The 19,051-nt window shown below is 42.3% G+C and overlaps 1 protein-coding gene and 6 non-coding genes across 10 annotated transcripts in view; 1 reads left to right on the top strand and 6 right to left on the bottom strand.

The window, feature by feature from the left end:
• kif5ab (kinesin family member 5A, b) overlaps nucleotides 1–19,051 on the top strand; it is a 104,184-nt gene that overhangs the window by 36,972 nt on the left and 48,161 nt on the right. For all 4 annotated transcript variants that reach the window (XR_008414781.1, XM_053867126.1, XM_053867125.1 and 1 more), the window contains 6 exons: nucleotides 695–750; nucleotides 2,851–2,938; nucleotides 3,143–3,267; nucleotides 7,987–8,091; nucleotides 9,870–10,018; nucleotides 15,390–15,538. Coding sequence is in view for 3 of the 4 variants with exons in the window: in XM_053867126.1 (XP_053723101.1) it covers nucleotides 695–750; nucleotides 2,851–2,938; nucleotides 3,143–3,267; nucleotides 7,987–8,091; nucleotides 9,870–10,018; nucleotides 15,390–15,538 (672 nt within the window). In the remaining variant the exon portion in view is untranslated. The remainder of the gene's footprint in view (nucleotides 1–694; nucleotides 751–2,850; nucleotides 2,939–3,142; nucleotides 3,268–7,986; nucleotides 8,092–9,869; nucleotides 10,019–15,389; nucleotides 15,539–19,051) is intronic.
• trnar-ucg (transfer RNA arginine (anticodon UCG)) lies at nucleotides 10,866–10,938 on the bottom strand. Its single transcript has one exon. It is a non-coding gene; the product is annotated as a tRNA-Arg (tRNA).
• On the bottom strand, nucleotides 14,318–14,390 carry trnar-ucg (transfer RNA arginine (anticodon UCG)). The gene has a single exon. It is a non-coding gene; the product is annotated as a tRNA-Arg (tRNA).
• On the bottom strand, nucleotides 16,084–16,156 carry trnar-ucg (transfer RNA arginine (anticodon UCG)). Its single transcript has one exon. It is a non-coding gene; the product is annotated as a tRNA-Arg (tRNA).
• On the bottom strand, nucleotides 16,656–16,728 carry trnar-ucg (transfer RNA arginine (anticodon UCG)). Its single transcript has one exon. It is a non-coding gene; the product is annotated as a tRNA-Arg (tRNA).
• Nucleotides 18,185–18,257, bottom strand: trnar-ucg (transfer RNA arginine (anticodon UCG)). Its single transcript has one exon. It is a non-coding gene; the product is annotated as a tRNA-Arg (tRNA).
• trnar-ucg (transfer RNA arginine (anticodon UCG)) lies at nucleotides 18,674–18,746 on the bottom strand. The gene has a single exon. It is a non-coding gene; the product is annotated as a tRNA-Arg (tRNA).

The raw sequence follows: 19,051 nt of genomic DNA, 5'->3' as shown, positions 1-19,051 counted from the left end.
TTGTGTGGAGAAGCCTGCATGGATAATAGAACAATGTATTGCATGTGATTTAAAATAAAAGTGTTGGAGATACACCCGTTTATAGGAGAGATTAAGTCCTTTCCGTCCATATGACAATCTGTCATCTTGATAAATCAGACAGCAGGTGGCAAGGATAGTCGTGTGGATGTTTCACTTGGATGTTTTAAGTCTGAATTGCACCCAAACTGAATTTTTAAGTATTAAATGGAGTTATTATTTTGCCCTTATGAAACAGGCAACTCGCTGCATGTTCTCTTGATAAAGACATGTTTATTTAAGAGTAAACAAACACTTCTGCAGTTGTTTTATCATGAGGAAATGTTGGATAAATGTGCCCCTAATATGCACAATTATTCACCACATTAGAAATTCCAAACCAGAATGTCCATTTAGATGACTGTAACAAGTCGAACGACATTGGATGGCTGCACATTGGGACCCTTAAAGTTTCATAACATGCTGAAATTATTCTCCGAAGCGCTGAGTCATTAGTCATGTCTGAGTTGAAGAGGCAACTGGGTCCATGGTCAGGTCACGTATTATGCGTCTCGTGAGGTTGATTCACACGTGGAAGCTCATTTGCTCTCTGAAGCACAATCCACATGCATGCATGCATGATACTCCTCCACGCTCAGGGGAAATGACCTTCCTCTCGCTTCTCCTCCAACTCTAGTGACGAAAACCAACCTGTCAGTCCATGAAGACAGATACAGAGTGCCCTATGTGAAGGTGAGTGACTCTGATCTGACACGGTCCAGTGGACCTGATGACAACTATTTGTTCCTGCTCTTATTAGTTCTGGGAATTGCACCGTCTTAAAGGAAGCAACTTTAAGCTGAAACCAGTCCAGCAAAAACAGTTTTAATGAGGTGCGGCCAAACACCAGCCGAACCAGCCAGCATGTCGTGGATATGCACCATTCTTTTCTTTCATAAATTAGAGGATGCTTAATTCAAGCGAGAGAGCACTCACGTCAAAAGCTCATTCAAAGTTGTGTGTATTTGGTCTTTTAATGGCTCTCAAATGGCTTTTGAAACTGTACAGCTTTTGCAAATCAAGGATAAACTGTGAGTAAAATAAATCAAACTTACGAAAAAAAAAAACCCAGTCAAAGTCAATTTGTTATGCATGATTTCTAAAATGCCAGAATCTATTACAGTGGTACCTCGGTTCTCGACCACAATCCGATTCAGACGGCCGTTCGAGAAGCAAATTGTTCGAAATCTGAATCGATTTGTCCCATTACAATGAATGGAAAAAGAAATAATGCGTTCCAAGCCTTAAAATAGTCTTTTGTAGGAGTGAATGTAGAGTGTCTGCTGCAGGTGCTCTGTTCCTCTATGTGTGTGGCCGCTGCATGTGGGAGGGGTTGCCGAGTGAGTGACGTCTCTCCAGAAGGGAAGAGGTGCCCGGTGCGTGTCCAGCTCTGAATGTGCGCTTCTGTGCAGTTTGGCTGTGACAAAGTCATAAACCAAGTAATGCTCTGTCCCAGACTCGCCTCATCCCTGTCCCAGCTCCAGCCAACAAAAGGACATCAAACCCTGGAGTGCGCGCTCCAGCACCTCCCCTGTGACACTCTACCACGGTCCAGTGCGGAGACAGGAAAGGTTTTACACCTTAGTATAAAGAAAAAGCAGTCAGTAAATGTAGCTAACGGGACACTGCATACAGAGGCTGCGTTATACACAATAACAAAGCGCGTCGTGGGTCAGCTGATCGGTCTGCGCACGTAATGTTTTTGGCTTTTTCGGGGGCGTTTGAGTTCTGGATTTTCGTTTTAAAATTTTTGTTCGAACACCGATTTGTTCAAAGTCCGGGATGTTCGAAAACCGAGGTACCACTGTACTTTTTTCCGACTACGTGGACCTGTAGTACACATTAGTATTTTTAGTAATGCGGTGCTTTAGCGGATGCTTCTACCATTTACACTGCACTGAGAATCTCTTCTGTATTTGAGCAAAATTGGTATAAAGTCACTGGAAAAACCCGACCAATCCAAATCAGATCTATTCACAAATCAAACCGAACCAATTTGGGAAATCTTAGTCAAAACCCAGCTTTATATTGAAATGTCTTTCTAATGAGTGAAACACTTTCCTAGCTACCGCATGTTAGAGCTAGCTGCGGAGGCATGGATGCAAACACAGCTTAAAGCCAACAAAGCAGACAAAACCCATTGCACATTCCATCTCACAACAATTTCAGTCGTGGAAACATTGCTTTTATTTGGTCAAAAACTCCAAAGAAATCCAGCGGATGATATTTCAAATGCAACAAAAGATGCTTTATGTTGTGGCAAAGTGTAGCACAGAATGAAACAAAAGATTAAAAGTAGTATCAGTGATTTGCAAAATGGGCATTCAATAAAAAAAAGAAAAAAATCAAGTAATTAAGAGACAAAACTGTATGAAAGTTCCATCTTTATTTTGATGCGAACAAAGTCAAAAACATTGTCAGCTTTAGTGCAGCAAACACAAAGCAAAGCTCACCAGTCGGTGACAACTGATGGTTTGTTGGAGCGAATAATTTCCTGCGTCTCCTCTCCATTATTAGTATCATTGTTGTTGGAGTCATATTTAAAAACTAATTTCCTCTGCAATTAATGAATATTTTTTTCCCGGAGCCATCTTCCCTTCACTGTCTCCTAAAATGAAACTTCCGAAGGTGCAGGGTGTAATAATGTGTTTCAGCGTGTCGCTTCTGTGGCACCAGCAGAACTAATTATTTGGATCCATGACACACGCCGGTCCAACATTCAGAGGCTGAATGTTGGCATGTGAATGCTAGTAATAACTAGGTGGCACCGGTCCATGTGTGTGTGTTTGTCAGGGCTGCACTGAGCGTTTTGTCACCAGCCCGGACGAAGTGATGGATGTGATCGACGAAGGGAAAGCGAATCGCCACGTCGCTGTCACCAGTGAGTCACAGTACCTCTGCTGCTGCTGTTCTTGACTTGTTGACATCTTCATGTCGGATCTTTTTCCCCCTCAAAAGAGAGGAAACCAGTGTAATTACAGCATCTCACTTCACATGGCTGTCTGAGGGAGAAGAATCAGCTCATTGGCGTTTGATGTAAAAGGCTTGAATGAGAACCCCTCCCCTCATTTGTGCTTTTTTTCAGACATGAATGAACACAGTTCTCGCAGTCACAGCATCTTCCTGATAAACATCAAGCAGGAAAACGTGGAGACGGAGCAGAAGCTGATTGGGAAGCTCTACTTGGTCGATCTGGCTGGGAGTGAGAAGGTAGGACAGTTTCCAGTTGCCAATCATTTCAAAGCAGCTTTTAATGTCCTGCCATGACTTGTTATCGATCTCGGAGCCGAATCATTTACAGCCCTTCACATATTCTGCAGTATTATCTGCTGCTGTCGCTGGCGGATGCTGAGAGCTGATTGAACAGCTTTAAAAGTCCACAAATTGCTGTATCTGTGGACAAAGATTCCGCATAGAAAACATTATTGATTCCATTTTCTGCTGGTCGTTTTTTTTTTCCATGGGGTCACAGCATTTTTATATGAAGGAATCAAACACAGCACTTTTTTACAAACACGTGTGAAGGTCGGAATAGGTCAAAGGTTGTGTTGTCCACATAGGGAAAGCGACTCTGGTTATGCAGACCTCTTTAATGAAACCATAGTGATGGTCGGTTTTGAGCACTTTTCAGTTACTGCTCCCAAAATGTAGCTGAACTATTCCTAGTTACCAGGAAAAAAATACTTGGTTACTTTTTTTAAAAGTTTAATACGTCTTAGAATTATTATGTGCTGGTATCACCAGCGAATTGCACTAAGTCGAATTTCAGAAAGGTAGTCGCACGTTTATCTTTGGATATTAATTGTACCACAGCACATCGGAAGCATGTTCTCAACAACACACCTGCCCATGATTCCAGCCATCCCTGGCCTAATGTCATCGACAGTGTTGACAGTGTTTCCAGTCTTGTAGAATCCGATGAGAGGATTCAGAGGAGGACAATGAGCACTGCACATTCCTTTGACATCTAGAAGAATAGAACAATATATATGCTTCCGTTTTGCTGATGCTAGTGTTTCCTTCAAACTTGCCATCATGGTGAATCTTCTCTGCTGCACATGCGAGCTGAGCACTGCGTCTGATTGGCTCACCATGTCTTCATCTTAGCCAGTCATCACCACTAAGGCACGGTCTCTTCTCTCCCTCCTGCTTCTATGAGGCAACTTGGATACATGTACATCGGTTCAGTGTTTGTAAACAGTGAAGGCATGTGAGTGAGTGTGTGAGAATTTTGGCAACCGAAGTATGGCAGTATATTCATCTCTCGAGCTACGTAAGAGGGCAACATAGACAGCTGTCAGAACCAACATAGTAACTGTGGACGAAAGATTGCAGTCTCATTCTGCGCACAGGATTTGCGTCTGAAACATCTGTTGCAACTCACCGTTGCTATCTGAGGTGTAATACGTACGTGCAAATGCAAATAACACATTAATAAGTTCGCTCAGACCATTTAGTTTTTCCGGTGATGTCCCTATAAAGAGACAGACATTTTGGCAAACTATTTACAACAAGTTTTACATTGAATGCACAAACATATTAAAGCATATTCACAAGTGAAAGTGAAGCCGTTATTTACGGTCGCAGATACAGCATGTCAAGTGCTCAAGTGTTTTGAAAATGACAAACTGAATGGGGAAAAATTGTGCAAACATGATCGCAACGTTGAATACAATATGAGATCTACAACAGATGACAAAAAGTTACATGCATCAGTGGGTTTTGTCTTAACTGGAAACAGGAAAAGCAACAATCAATGTTGAGGAAAAATCAACAGTGTGTTGCGAAAGAGCCCCGCCTCGAGAGAATTTGAGACTCTGAGAAAATCATATATATATATATATATACACCGGTTCTGACAACTGACCACGCAACATTTATGTTGACAGGTAAATCTTTTGAACATTTAATGGACTATGTAAGTGGAGCTATGATGGAGCTTGGGTGGTCTATAGCTTTTCAGAATCAGAAAAATGTTGCTCACTGATGTAAAAGCGAACATTTTTGTGGTGTTTGGAAATGTGATCATTTAATTTAGCTAAACTTAATAACTGGTTTAGTCTGGTGAGTTTAATTATCAGTGACATTGTTATGGATGAAGAAGTAAAGAATGAGACGTTTCCATAGAAAAAATAATGCAATAGTTTTCCATATCATAAATGAATATTGCTGAATTTCTTGGTGAGTCATAGTTCTAAGGAGAAAGACAAGTTTTTCATAGTTTTGTCTCTGGACTGTCGAGGGTCTTAAAATCCCGGATGGCTTATGAAGCCCAGGCTTCACACCAAGGTCACCGCCCTGTTTTCAGTGTCAGAAGTAAACCAACAAAAAAACATATTTATTGAGAAAAATATTTATAAACACATTTTTGCTGGGGATTTTTATGCAGATCCTCTTGTGAATTCTGTCCCACCCCTTTCTTTCACCTCTACATGTCCATGTTTCATCCGCATGTATAAATGTGTTGGCATACTTCTGTGGTGATTCTTTCAGAGAGGTTTCTTTTTCAAAAGTGAGTCATACAGGTAAATTTATAAAAGGAGAAAATGGTCTTGACAAGCCCAGCTCCTTTAAAAATCGACATGTTATGAATTATTGTTGACAGTAACCCACCTACAAGCCAGAGTTTTTATTATCTCACAAAAGGCGGAGAATCATTTCTTTGAACTTTGCCTGCGAAGTTCAATGACTTTAATGCGCTGACATAAAGCTTCGCTGAGACAGACAGAGCTCAAGTTTTCTGTGTACGAGGCTGCAGGTGATTTGCTGTGATGTAAAAGCAGGCAACATTTCAGGAGATGGGAAGGCGAAAAACATATAAAGAGGTGAGCAGCAGACCAATAAGAAGAGTGGAGGTGAGTCTTACTGTCTGTGCGAAGCTGCTTGTGCACCTGAAAGCTCACCTCTGGTGCATTTGTCTCTCCAGATGACACGCTAGAAATCCAATAGAAAATAAATTAGAGATGCAGACGAACATAGCCCTATGCTCTTTGCTGTAATTTATTGTTGATTACATTGCTGCGAAATATAGACTGATTTAATTTGTGTTGCAAATTGCGGTAAACAGAATGTCCTGATCATTTGGATCTGGAGCTGATGTAGCCTCTGGTTGAACCATGAAAGGCTCCTTGACTTTCTTGTTTACTTAGTGTAAACGCTCTTTGTCTAGAGCAAAAAATGAAAGTTTTTACCCGCACTGGATGCTTAAATGACTGATGCAAAATATTCTTATTATATCAAAATCATTTTCTTTTTTGTCCACAAGGTTGTTCCTCAGTTCCAACTAAATCTCCACTTGTTTTATCAGGTATGTGGGATGGATGTCAAGGCTACAGATGCAGCCTTCCCACCCACTCTTTAACCCCCTAACCCCCATTGACACAAAACTGTGACTGGCAATGTCGTGACATGTAAACAAGCCATGCTACAAATATGGAGCCTGATGTAGTTACCACTTTACATGAGCAGGTGGCGGACACCTGTAACTTCAGTCTGCACAGCAATTGTGGGTGTGTTTTGTCTACATTTGGAGTAAATAGAGAGTGAAAACCAACAGGGAGCAAGAGAGTAGATTTAAGTCACTCAGATTCTGAAGAGGAAATTTCACACTAAGATGAGCACAATAGAGGTAGTGGTAGGAGCAGAGGGAGAAAACACACTGGGAATAGCAGTCAGCAGGGGTGTTCAATTGATGGCAATGATGATGCCTTAGTGATATTGTTGGAGCCACAATATTAAAGGTGTCATTTGCTTTTATTATTTTAGGTGTAGTTTTTTTGGTTTGCCCAGAGGTGAAGCCCTGCTATTTAGCAAGGTGGTGAATACCAGGTGTTTTCACTGTGTCTGCAGCATGTGAAAGGTTCCCTTTTTTGTCCAATTGGAAATCATTTTTTGGAAAGAAGTCGACCTTTGTTTTTGTTACCTGGCCTTCTGGAATACTGGACAATAAAACTGGTTTGCACAAGAATGAGTTCGCCACATGCTGAGTTCTGAGAAAATTTAGAATTTGTTGCATCAAAACTATTTGAAAAAGAGAGTCTGGTTTAAGATCTTCACATATCCAGGGCTCTCTGCTTTGCTCAGACAAAGGTGAAAGCTCCATTTTAATTCTTTCAGATCTCAGTGCAGCTTCCAACACTGCTGATTGCGCATTGTTATTGGGCCGCCTCCGCTCCTATGTGGGAATCAAAGACACTCACACTCGTAGTTGGTTTCAGTTTGAAACCTGGGAACTTCACTTCATTCGCTGCAATCTGAGGGTTCTGTTTTAGGTCGGCCCATTATCCACTGCTATGTGGATGACACGCTGTTCTAACTACCCATAAAGAATTGTTGCTGCCGATCAAGCATGTCTTGATAATTTCACCTGTTCAGTGCCACTAAATTTCCAGTCTTCACTTCACAAAACCCCTCTGGCTTTTCTGATAGCAGTCTAAAAACATTTCACCCTTAATCTTGGCGTCTTCACTTTCGTTGGATCCTCACATTAAATCACTGTTTCCTTCAGCTGAAGTGATGGCTGACTTAGAAAACAAATTCATGTGTTCATATCCTCCCACCTGGACTACTGTGACTCTCTCCTCACTGGCATCATCTCTGTCAGACCTCCAACTTGCTTTTCTTCATCCTTGAGACTTCTAACTGGCTCTGGTAGCCGGCAGCACATAACCCTAAGCTTCACTGCTCTGGTTGGCTCCCGGTCCACTTTAGTTTAAGATTTTATGAACAATTTACTTGTTTAAGTTCTGCTCTGTGTTTGTCTGTGACGTTCTGTGTGAACACCTTTCACTGCTGTATAGTGTTATTATTATATTATATAAGGAAACCATTGACTTCAGACTTGAATGAGCCGGATCTTCTGTTCCGTCCATGTGTGTTCACTCTGCTCTCCGCTCTCCTCCTCCTCGCGTGTACATGTATCTGTGTCAGGTCAGTAAGACTGGAGCGGAGGGAGCTCTCCTGGATGAGGCCAAGAACATCAACCGTTCTCTGTCAGCCCTGGGGAACGTCATCTCGGCGCTGGCTGAAGGAACGGTATGTTGGCGACATCGCTGCGGCACTGCTGTCAACGCTGTGTGCTGATGCAGAATTACTTATTGTTTACTTTTGACAAGTGTGGTGCTCGTAATTAGTTACAATAATTGGATGCTGACAGGTTCTGTGTTTCATTATTCCCTCTGCTGCATGGCGCTGTGCTTTCCTCTGTAAGGGAGCTTTCAGCAGCATTATTATACTCCTACTCCCAGTACTACTACTATTGCTACTGCTGCCATGTTTTGGTTATTTTGCTACGATACTGCGCTGGTGTACTTAGTCTTTCACTATGATCGCATCCACTTTACTCTCACTGCACTAGTACCTCTGTTCGGTTTCCACCACTTCCAGTTAACTGATAGTATTTTATCATAACCTACTATTACTCCTGTTTGCAATACAAGGCTTGTCTGATTTCACTTCTACGAATACTACTAATACAGCTATTGGTGTTTCCCAATCACTACCACTGTTTGTAGATACCGTTATTTCTCACTATTATTACCAATATTTGCAACACATTACACGAAGCAATATGTAGCTTAAACTACTTCTCTTGTGTCTAATATGAGGGCAACTACTACGGTATTTCTGCTGGTACCACTACTGCTGTGAACACTTTACGACGACTATTACCAATATACTACTCACACTAATACCTCCCATTGGTACACCCAATACTACTACCAGCCGACCAGTGCGTCCACTATTTATTTAGTATAAATATTAATAAATATAATTAATATATAAATACATTTACTAATATTTCTACTGAACTACTACTGCTGTTGAAAGAAATTATATCATGCTATTGGCAATAGGGTACTTGAACAACTGCTATTGATACCATTGTTGGTACCTCCACAGCTATGAGCAATGTAATGCTTACAAAATAAAGCACACTACTACTTAATATTTCTTTCTCTGGGGCTTCTAATACTTCAACTTTAGCAACGTACCGCTATTAGTGTATATACTTTCTTGTGGCACAGCTATTATTATAAATTGCTGTTGTTGCTAGCAGTGCCAATAGTACTACTACTAGAATACTGCAAGGGTACTCTTGTTTCTACTAGTACTACTGCTACTTCTATAAGTATTTTAATAGTGTTATTAGCTATTTACATGTTGTACTATACTCACAGCAGTAATGAGTATGTTATTACCACTAGTATAAATGCTACTTCTGCTGTTAACAATTTACTAATACTGTGTACGACATGCCATTTGTTGCTGTCAACAATTCTACTACGTCCAACACTGATACTGAATTGAGGCTTCCACCAACACCTGCTCACTACAATGCAGTGTTTATTCAACCAGCATGAATGGAACGCCAACTCCCACTGCTACCACTGTGACCGTATTTTACAGCGCTCTGCATCATTCCAGAGCCTCCTTATCCATTTCTCTTCACATCCCAACACTCAGATTTTGCCGCACCTCAGCAGAGCAGCCGCACGACTGTAATTATAAGACGCTCTGATGTGATGCTTTGGGAATCCCTCTCCACCTAAATGGAAAAGCTCACAGGCCTCACCAATCTTCCTTAAACCACCTGCCACCCAATTTCTATTCTTTGAACCAGGACAGCCTTCTCGAGGAGGAGAAGACAGAAGCGCCTTTGTCCTTTGTTCCACGCGGATTCTCTCAGCACATATTCATACTTGTCAGAAAAGGAGAATTTACTTAATCGAGCCGTGATTCAGAATCTTTGAGCGCCTTTTTCTTCTTCTTAGTGTTTCTGCTCTGTCTCCTCGTTTGATTTGTCGGCACAGAAAACCCACGTTCCATACCGTGACAGCAAGATGACTCGCATCCTGCAGGACTCTCTGGGAGGAAACTGCCGCACCACCATGTTCATCTGTTGCTCCCCCTCAAGCTACAATGAGACAGAGACCAAATCTACCCTGATGTTTGGACAGAGGTAATGGCTTCCTGTGGATCACAAATGTTCCCCCTCTGTTGCTGTATTATGTTCCATCAACACTCTGGTGTTCACCTGTTATTGACAACGCTTATGCCAGTGAAAGGATATTTCGAACAGTATTTCAAACGGCATAGGGGAGCAGAGAACCGCCATTATGTTACTGCTGCGCCCAGACAGAGGGCAGATTGAGTAAACACACACAGATGCAGTAATGTATTCACCGAGGAGAGCGAGATGAGGGGAGTGTTGGTGCTCAAGTTATAGAGTGAGGAAGCAAGTTGGCAGTGTTTTGTAGCTATATTATTGTCTACATATAGATTTTTCTCTGCAGGAAACAGAACTGAATTGATTTTTATTTTATGTGAGGGTCACGCTAGTGTTCAACCAGATGCCAACATTTCAGTCTGAATGTGTTATGTTATTGGACACGGAACTGGAGGTGAAGGTCAGAAAGGGTAGGATATTCAGTTTGTATTGAGAAGTTGGATGTTCATAATGGGTTTTACTTTAGATTAGGTTACTATCAAAGCACCTGGGGCAAAAGAGGCGAATTGCTTTTCTGTTAATGTAAATATATTTCCTTTCTCATGAGCCCCTTTTTAGTGGTACTTACTTTTTATCCACCTCAGGCCTGCTTGAGCTGATCAGGCTGAAATAAATGAGCAATATGTTTCCTTTGCATGTGATGTTCCACTTCAAAAAGCACATCATAGCCACAGTTTCAGGAGCACCGTCCATCCTACTGAAAATGCCCAGGTGACATGTACAGGATTTGTGTATAGTGGGGACAAATCACCCCTTAACAACACCATCTCCCCCATGGATAATTTTGAAAAAAGACACTTGACCATGAAGGGACTCGAACCCTCAATCTTCTGATCCGAAGTCAGACGCCTTATCCATTAGGCCACACGGTCAGACGATTCAAGCCCGGTTGCCATAGGATGAGAAGGTTGAACCACACTATGTTTGAAACGCTTGTCTCACAGAAATGAAATATTACAGACATGCGACTAACTTGATGGACCACGGAACCAGAAAGCCCAGTCCAAACAACCACCATGATGCATCGCCGAATTGTTGACCAGACTGTTATAACAGAAACGAGTCAAAGCTCTTGCACATACATGCTGTAGCTAAAGCAGTTCATCAAGAGCCTTGCAGCGCAGGTTACCGTGGTTTGGAACATGTGGCCTTTCACTTATGAGTCCTTGTTCGCTACTTCGGGACTGATAACTGATGATCTGCTGCGTAACAAAGAAGGTATGCTGTCGAGAAATTAGCATGTGAAGTTGGAAGGATGACCTGATGAAGTGCTGACTGGCAAAAAGAGACTCGACTCGAGGGATTCGAACCCTCAATCTTCTGATCCGAAGTCAGACGCCTTATCCGTTAGGCCACACAGCCATATGTTAGTGACATTTTGCCGCAAAACCTGAGCACTACACATTCATTACAAATCACATTCTACACCAGGAGGTTGAAGTTGGTAATAAAGGTCCAGGTTTTTGTATATATTAAAAGCCCTCCTACTGGCTGAATCCTCCCCAAGTGCCTCATATGCTTCCAATGGACTGGAGGTGCTAATCCGGGAGGGTCGCGGAGTTAAGGAAAGTTGGTTGCCATCCTGCTGAACAACAGCAGCAGAGAAGAGAATCCTTTACTGGATGATACAGCGGACGCTGGATGGCCCAAAGGTACGGTGTCGATGGAAAATAAAACAGAGCCTTTTCTAAGTTAATCTAATCTAAAATTGAACCTTGCTGAAGACTCCAAACAAATGTAACTGTGACAAAACCAGTCACTGGGGCTGTCTGTCTATAATTGTAGTCCTGAAAGTGTTACTGACTGCAGAAAGGTAGTAATTGTGGTGTTGTTTGTTGTCAAATTAATTTAGATGTGCAGTACTTAAGAACAATGGACCCTAACCACCCATCCCTGAGCCATTTATAACTAGCCATAATGGAAACAATGAATCATTTATTTACTTAATGTTGTGCTGGCTGTTAGAGTCTGAAGGTTATTTATTTTGTTTTATCATTTTAGCTGATATGTTAAAATACCAGCCGTCGTAGTGAATTACTGAAGCAGTATTATATTTGCAGCAGTGAAAGTTAGTATGTTAGTGTCAGAAGTCGTACTGTCGTATTGTTTGTATTACTATTTATCCATGACAGTGTGGCAGTTAGGTTGCTGTTACCATAACAAATGCTGAATATTTTGGTTGTCAGCCGCCGTGTTTGATCGCATCTCCTCACTTTGTTTCTCTCAACACTCTGAATCATCTGGTTTTTCCCTCAAAGTGCGCAGAACGCAAAACTGTGTTTCTCATCAAACCGCAAAACATATTGAGGCACTGCTGTTTCGTTTGAGGCTGTCAACAAAAAAAGTAAAGCGACCTCAGAATGCATTAATGAAAACAAAACTCCAGGGACCTCCATTTTTCTGTATTGCTGAAATTTAGATAGGCATGTGGAGTGGAGTGAATAATTTATGGCCAGGCTGAGGAGGTGAGAAAATCCTGAGTAAATGTTTGTTTCCTAAACAGAAGCTTTAGATGTCGAACAACTGCATGTCAGGAGTTAAAATCCATTTGTGCTCCTCTGCGCTGAAACTGAGCAGAGTTCGGCAAGCAATGACATAAATCCAAGTAACATTTCCAATGAAAGGGCGCACTTGTAATACATGAGCAATGTTGCACAGTCATGCGCCTATTAGTGAGCAGCAGTGAGGATTCATGCTGAGAAAGAGCTCCACAGATCTATTGCAGGACATGTATGAAGCCAGTGAGACAAAGGGCTTCAAGGTGAGAAGAGGATTACTTCAGAGATCACCCATCTTCCTGCTGGCTATTGTCATACATGTGATGTTTGGGAGGAGTCTACATGGACTATGGTGATGAGATAGTGATCTATTGTGATAGTCAAACGGTTGAGTTATATGGGTTGTTCTCATTGGGAGTGACTTGGAAGGATGCAAAAGATACAGAAGGTATCAGAGAAATGGATCATGTTGAAATGTTTGGAGACAAAGTAACACCTCCTTGATATCAGACTTTCTCTATTCTGGAGGAATACTGTGTTTCCCACGACAACAGAGACAGTGGCACATACCGGTTGCAAACCACCATGGAGGAGAAAGTGTCCCTTATGGATCAGTTTGTTTGTTGGGTTTTTTTTGTGTCAAGAGAAGTGACCCTCTCATGGATGGCTGAGATTTTCAACCTTCCCCCATGTAACCGTCCAGACGCCCTCAGGACAAATCTGTTGACGTAATCTCTGATTCTCCAGACACTACCAATAATGCAGTTTTAGAAGAAAAGGGGGGGAGACCATGAAGGGATTCAAACCCTCAATCTTCTAATGCGAAGTCACACACCTTGTCCGTTAGGCCACACGGTCACATTCTCCTGGACTAGAACAAGTAGGACATGGAGTAGGACAAGGCAGAAAATGATTCCAATTGTTTTCACTGACATGCTCTCACAGTTGTGCACATGAGGAAATCTGTGATGAATGAATATGCTGATTTTACTAAAGTCAATGAAGATGACCAGACTATAATCGAATCACAAGCTATAGCGCTAACTGCAAGGGCATCAGTTTGCAGTAAGAAGTTAGAGGGGCGATGGTCATAATGGGTTTTACTTTAGATTGGGTGACTATCAGGCACACAGGCTAACCCCTTTGAACCCTTTTAATGGTACTTACTTTTTATCCACCTCAGGCCACCGTAGATCTGCTTGAGCTGATCAGGTTGAAATAAATGAGGAATATGTTTCCTTCAGACCACATGGCTCGGACCACCGTTCTGCATTGAATTTGCATGTTCACCCCGTATGTGTGTGGGTTTTCTCTGGGTTCTCTGGTTTCCTCCCAGATTCTTAAGACATGCTCACAAGGTTAATTGGAGACTCTAGGTCTGCATGTGTCTGTGAATGGTGTGTGTGCCCCTGTCCAGGGTGTATTCCCGCCTCTCGCCCAATGACTGCAGTGGTAGACTCCAGCACTAATTCAGTGTGTTGTTCATGAGGGCACACCTTTGAATGTGACGTAAGTAAAGCAGCATGAGTGGAGACGGCTGTCAAGCTTAATAAAGACCTCTCGAAACTGGTAGTAAACGTCTCGTGTGGTCCATTCTGTTCATGAGGAGAAGCGCAGAAGCAGAATGAAACCATCATAGCTCCAGTAGAGATCTGGGTAAAACGCTTATGTACATATTTCGGATGGTGCGTTCAAGAGCACGAACAATTCCAGGTGATGCTGAGGACTAAATTGGAAGGCTATATAAAACATTCTACCATGAAGGGACTCGAACCCTCAATCTTCTGATTCGAAGTCAGACGCCTTATCCGTTAGGCCACACGGCCAGACCACTTGACATTGCTTGCCCTAGAACAGGGCCTTAACCTTTTTGACAAATGGGCCCGGGTCCCATTCAAGTGATAGAACTTGACTTCATTACTCTTGATTTCATTTGTGATCAATAACCATATTTAATCAACTGTGAAATGACATGAAACCATGTGATCATTGCAAATATATTTGTCATAGAAAAGTTCATCCAGCAGCAGAAAATGGTGCAAGTTACGTTCATCAAATTTACAACAGAAAAAAAATGAAAAAAAATACACTTGATGCAAACTATTGTGAAAATTGGAAAAACTGAATAAAATTCTAAATAAAATAAATATAATAAATCCATGTCTAAATATTGCAACATAAATAATAATGTATTTTATTTAAACTCCAAGGAAGACATAAGTAAGTGTCATTTGAAATCTACTTTTGTAGATATTTAAAGCCCTCCAACTGCGTCTGAATCCTCCCCAAGTGCCTCATGAGCACCGAATGAGACCACAACTGCAAGACCTATAAGAGAAAGATAACTCATTGGCACTTATTTAATGAACTCAGATGTGATTAGACCGGATAAGACGAGGCTGATTTCCCATTAACTGCAGATGGACCAATTGTCAGCGGAGCATGAAATTAAGTGGAAGCTTCTGACGCCATGACTCCATCATAAATATCCCAACCCTGTGAACCTCGGTGCTGATGGGATAGTTCAGCGGTCGAGTATAAATTTCCTCTCATGAATTCCATGAAGATCGCGAAAGGAGAAGGTCTGAAGCAGGATATTCTGAGGCGCTCTCTCTGCACACTCTAGCCTCAGTAGGGGTGAATAAACACCTTTGGGTGATAACTGATTTACATTACAATTGATATAATTCGAGGCACTCTTCAGTGGACAGACTGAGTGACTTAAAGTCTCTTCTTTACGCTGTTTTATTTCGATCTCTTCACCTGCTGCCTCTGCTGTCCTACATCCATTTTCATTTCACCTCACATTATTCTCTCTGCATCAGGGCCAAGACCATTAGAAACACTGTGACAGTGAACCTGGAGCTCACAGCCGAGCAGTGGAAGAAGAAGTACGAGAAGGAAAAAGAGAGGACCAGATCTATGAAGGAGACTATTCAAAGACTGGAGGCGGAACTGGATCGCTGGAGGAGCGGTAATACCTGCCTTATTACTCGAACACCTTGATGTCGTGGCTGTGAAATGTAGATTTAGGTCATCTCTCTGCAGGACTATAAATATTTTTGGCCTTACTTGGAAAGGTAAAATGTTTAAAATGTTTTAGTCAGCAGATTATACATTTCTGACTGGAGTTTCAAGAAAAAGTTATTTTCCCACTTGTGAGAATAATATTTGTTGTTGACATGAGACTTGCAAGTTTATATATCGCATACAAGTGCACATGAGATAAGACTAACTGCCTAGCCCAAAACAAGATGCTGGCTGGCAGATGGTAACTGGAAACACAGTAGAAAGAGAGTCGACCATGAAGGGACTCAAATCCTGAAGCTCCTGATCCAAAGCCAGACGCCTTATCCGCTAGGCCACGCTGTCATAAATGTAAAGCTTTACTTCCTAGTGATGATGACTGTAGAAGAAGTATTAATAGCATATCTTTTGCACAAAAGAGGAAAACTGAGGCAGAATTGTAGGATACACTAGCAGGCAGAAGTGCTTACTGAAAAGCAGTATTAAGGAATTTGACCATGAAGGGACTCGAACCCTCAATCTTCTGATCCGAAGTCAGATGCCTTATCCATTAGGCCACACAGTCAGATACATGAAGGAGTGAGGGGGGGGCAGCCTCAGACCAAAGTGGCCACTGGAAGAAGTACAAAAGAGGAAAACTGAGGCAGCACTTTTCCACTGAACTGTTTCTGCCCGGGTAGAACTGGGGCATTAATCAAAACCGTTTGGTACTTCCGAGGTCATTCTGGGGAGATGCTAGCTAGCAGAAGTGCTAACTGGGTAATGTAAAGAGAAATGGCAAAAGAGAACTTGCCATTGTTGTATCTTCTTTGTGTCTCATTCGACATTAGTATCGAGTACTAACAGCAACACTAACCCCAAGGTTTACGGTGGTACTTCTCTGTTGGGCCCATATTTGTTGTGGAAACAGACAACAGCTTCACATAAATATTATTGCAAAATGTCCAGATACTCTTTCATCATAAAGAGCTGCAAACAATCTCTGTGAACATGCATGCTCTAGCATGCTCTACTGAGATGCTAGCTATCAGCAGTGCGAACTGGAAAAGCAGTATAAACAGATTCGACCACGAAGGGACTCGAACCCTCAATCTTCTGATCCGAAGTCAGACGCCTTATCCGTTAGGCCACGCAGTCATATTTCGTGAGTGACAGACTCCAAAACAAACATGGCGACTGTGGAAGAAGAATTGATAATAGCAACACTGCCCCCAAGGTTTATGGTGGTACTTCTCCTTTGGGCCAATATTTGTAATGGAAACGGGCAACAGCTTTGCATAAACATGATTACAAAATGTCCAGATACTCGTTCATCATAAAGAGCTGCAAACGATCCTTGTGTGAACACGTGTGGTGGACAGGTGAGAAGCATGTTCTACTCAGACGCCAGCCATCAGAAGTGCGAACTGGAAAAGCAGTATTCAGAGATTCAACCACGAAGGGACTTGAACCCTCAATCTTTTCCCGTTCTGTAAAAAAATCTCCCTGTCCTTTCCAAACTATGTTACCATCACTGATGACATGCTTCCATTCCTTCTTTACTTTGGTATCATTTTTAACTATATATTCATGGCCCGAGAGGGCAGCCCAGACTCCAAAACAAACATGGCGACTGTGACACAAAAGAGGAAAACTGAGGCAACATTGTAGGAGGCCGTTAAATGTATCGTGACTGGAGGACAGGGAAATTGCGCCATTGGTATGTCTTCTTTGTATCCCATTAGACATTAGTATTGAGCAGTAACAAGAACACTGCCTCCACAGTTTACGGTGGTACGTGCATCTACAGAAGTGTGCTCATCCTTGTTCTGTTTTCTGAGCGTTCATTGATAAAACCAGACTCTTTCTTTTGTTGGAATTGCCACTGGCAAGTATCTAAACCAGTGCTCATTCCTGGGGCCAGGGTGGTGCAGGTGTTTATTCTCCATCTTCTGATCCGAAGTCAGACGCCTTATCCATTAGGCCACGCGGTCACATGGTGGATGTTGTTGATCGTAGTGAGTCAATTTTTGGCTAATACAGAACTATTACAGACCAATTTTTGTTCCCGTTACGTACGAAACTGTAACCGTCCTTTCCAAACACTGTTACCATCACTGATCACATGCTTCCATACCTTCTTTACGTTGATATTACTTTCACCAATATATCCACCGGGGGGCAGCTCAGACTCCATAACAAACATGGCGACTGTGGAAGAAGTATTGATAACATATCTCTTGCGAAAAGAGGAAAACTGAGGCAGCGTTGTAGGAGGCTGTTAAATATATTGTGACTGGAGGACAGAGAACTTGCCCCATTGTTGTATGTTCTTTGTGTCTCATTAGACACCAGTATTGAGTAGTAACAGCAACACTGACCCCATGGTTTACGGTGGTACATGCATCTACAGAAGTGTGCTCGTCCTGGTTCCGTTTTCTGTGCGTTCCTTGGTAAAACTCCACTCTTTCTCCTGTGGTGGTGATAGGTGTTTATTCCTCCCAGTCAAGCGCACATTTTAAACAATCAGGTGTCAACAGAAGCAAGCTTGATTGGAACTAATGTAGAACTGGGGCATTCATCGAAATCGGAAGTGCTAACAGATAAAGATATTCGACCACGAAGGGACTCGAACCCCCAATCTTCTGATCCGAAGTCAGACGCCTTATCCATTAGGCCACGCGGTCACCTTGTGTGTGCTGTACTTCCTAGTGAGTTCATTTTTCAATATATCTACTAAGGAGGCAGTCCAGACAATAAGTATTGAGTAGTAACAGCAACACTGCCCCCACGGTTTACGCTGGTACTCCTCTCGTGGGCCCATATTTGTTGTGGAATCGTGCCAAAATGCAGACAAAAGGCAGAGGCACGAAGGCAGAGCACAGACAGTAGGCTCCATCCGTGTCCAATAGTGATGTGTGGACGCCTTAAAACATAAGTTTAACTACCAAAACTGTATGTAATGTTGACAATAAATGGACTTGAGATACCCCTTTATTATAAATAGCTGCAAACAATCAGTCTGAACAGGTGAGAAGCAAGCTCTAGTCAGGAGTCTCCTCAGACGCTAGGTAGCAGAAGCGCGAAGGGGTCTAAAGAGATTCGACCACGAAGGGACTCGAACCCTCAATCTTCTGATCCGAAGTCAGACGCCTTATCCATTAGGCCACGCGGTCACATATAAGGCGCAAAGGCGGGGCAGCCACAGGCTTCAAAGCAAACATGGCGACTGGAAGATAATGTGTTAACGGCAACACTTCTCTGTTGGGCCCATATTTGTTGTGGAAACAAGCAACAACTTCACATAAATACTATTACAAAATGTCCAGATACTTGTTCATCATAAAGTGCTGCAAACGATCCTTGAGAAGACGTGTGGTGGACAGGTGAGAAGCATGTTCTACTCAGACGCTAGCCATCAGAAGTGCTAACTGGAAAAGCAGTATAAAGAGATTCAACCATGAAGGGAACTTGAACCCTC

The sequence above is a fragment of the Synchiropus splendidus genome, chromosome 6 (genome assembly GCF_027744825.2).
Source record: "Synchiropus splendidus isolate RoL2022-P1 chromosome 6, RoL_Sspl_1.0, whole genome shotgun sequence".
NCBI classification, from domain to species: Eukaryota; Metazoa; Chordata; class Actinopteri; order Syngnathiformes; family Callionymidae; genus Synchiropus; species Synchiropus splendidus.
Note: the sequence above shows the minus strand (reverse complement) of the source record. Positions and strands in the feature narration are given on the sequence as shown.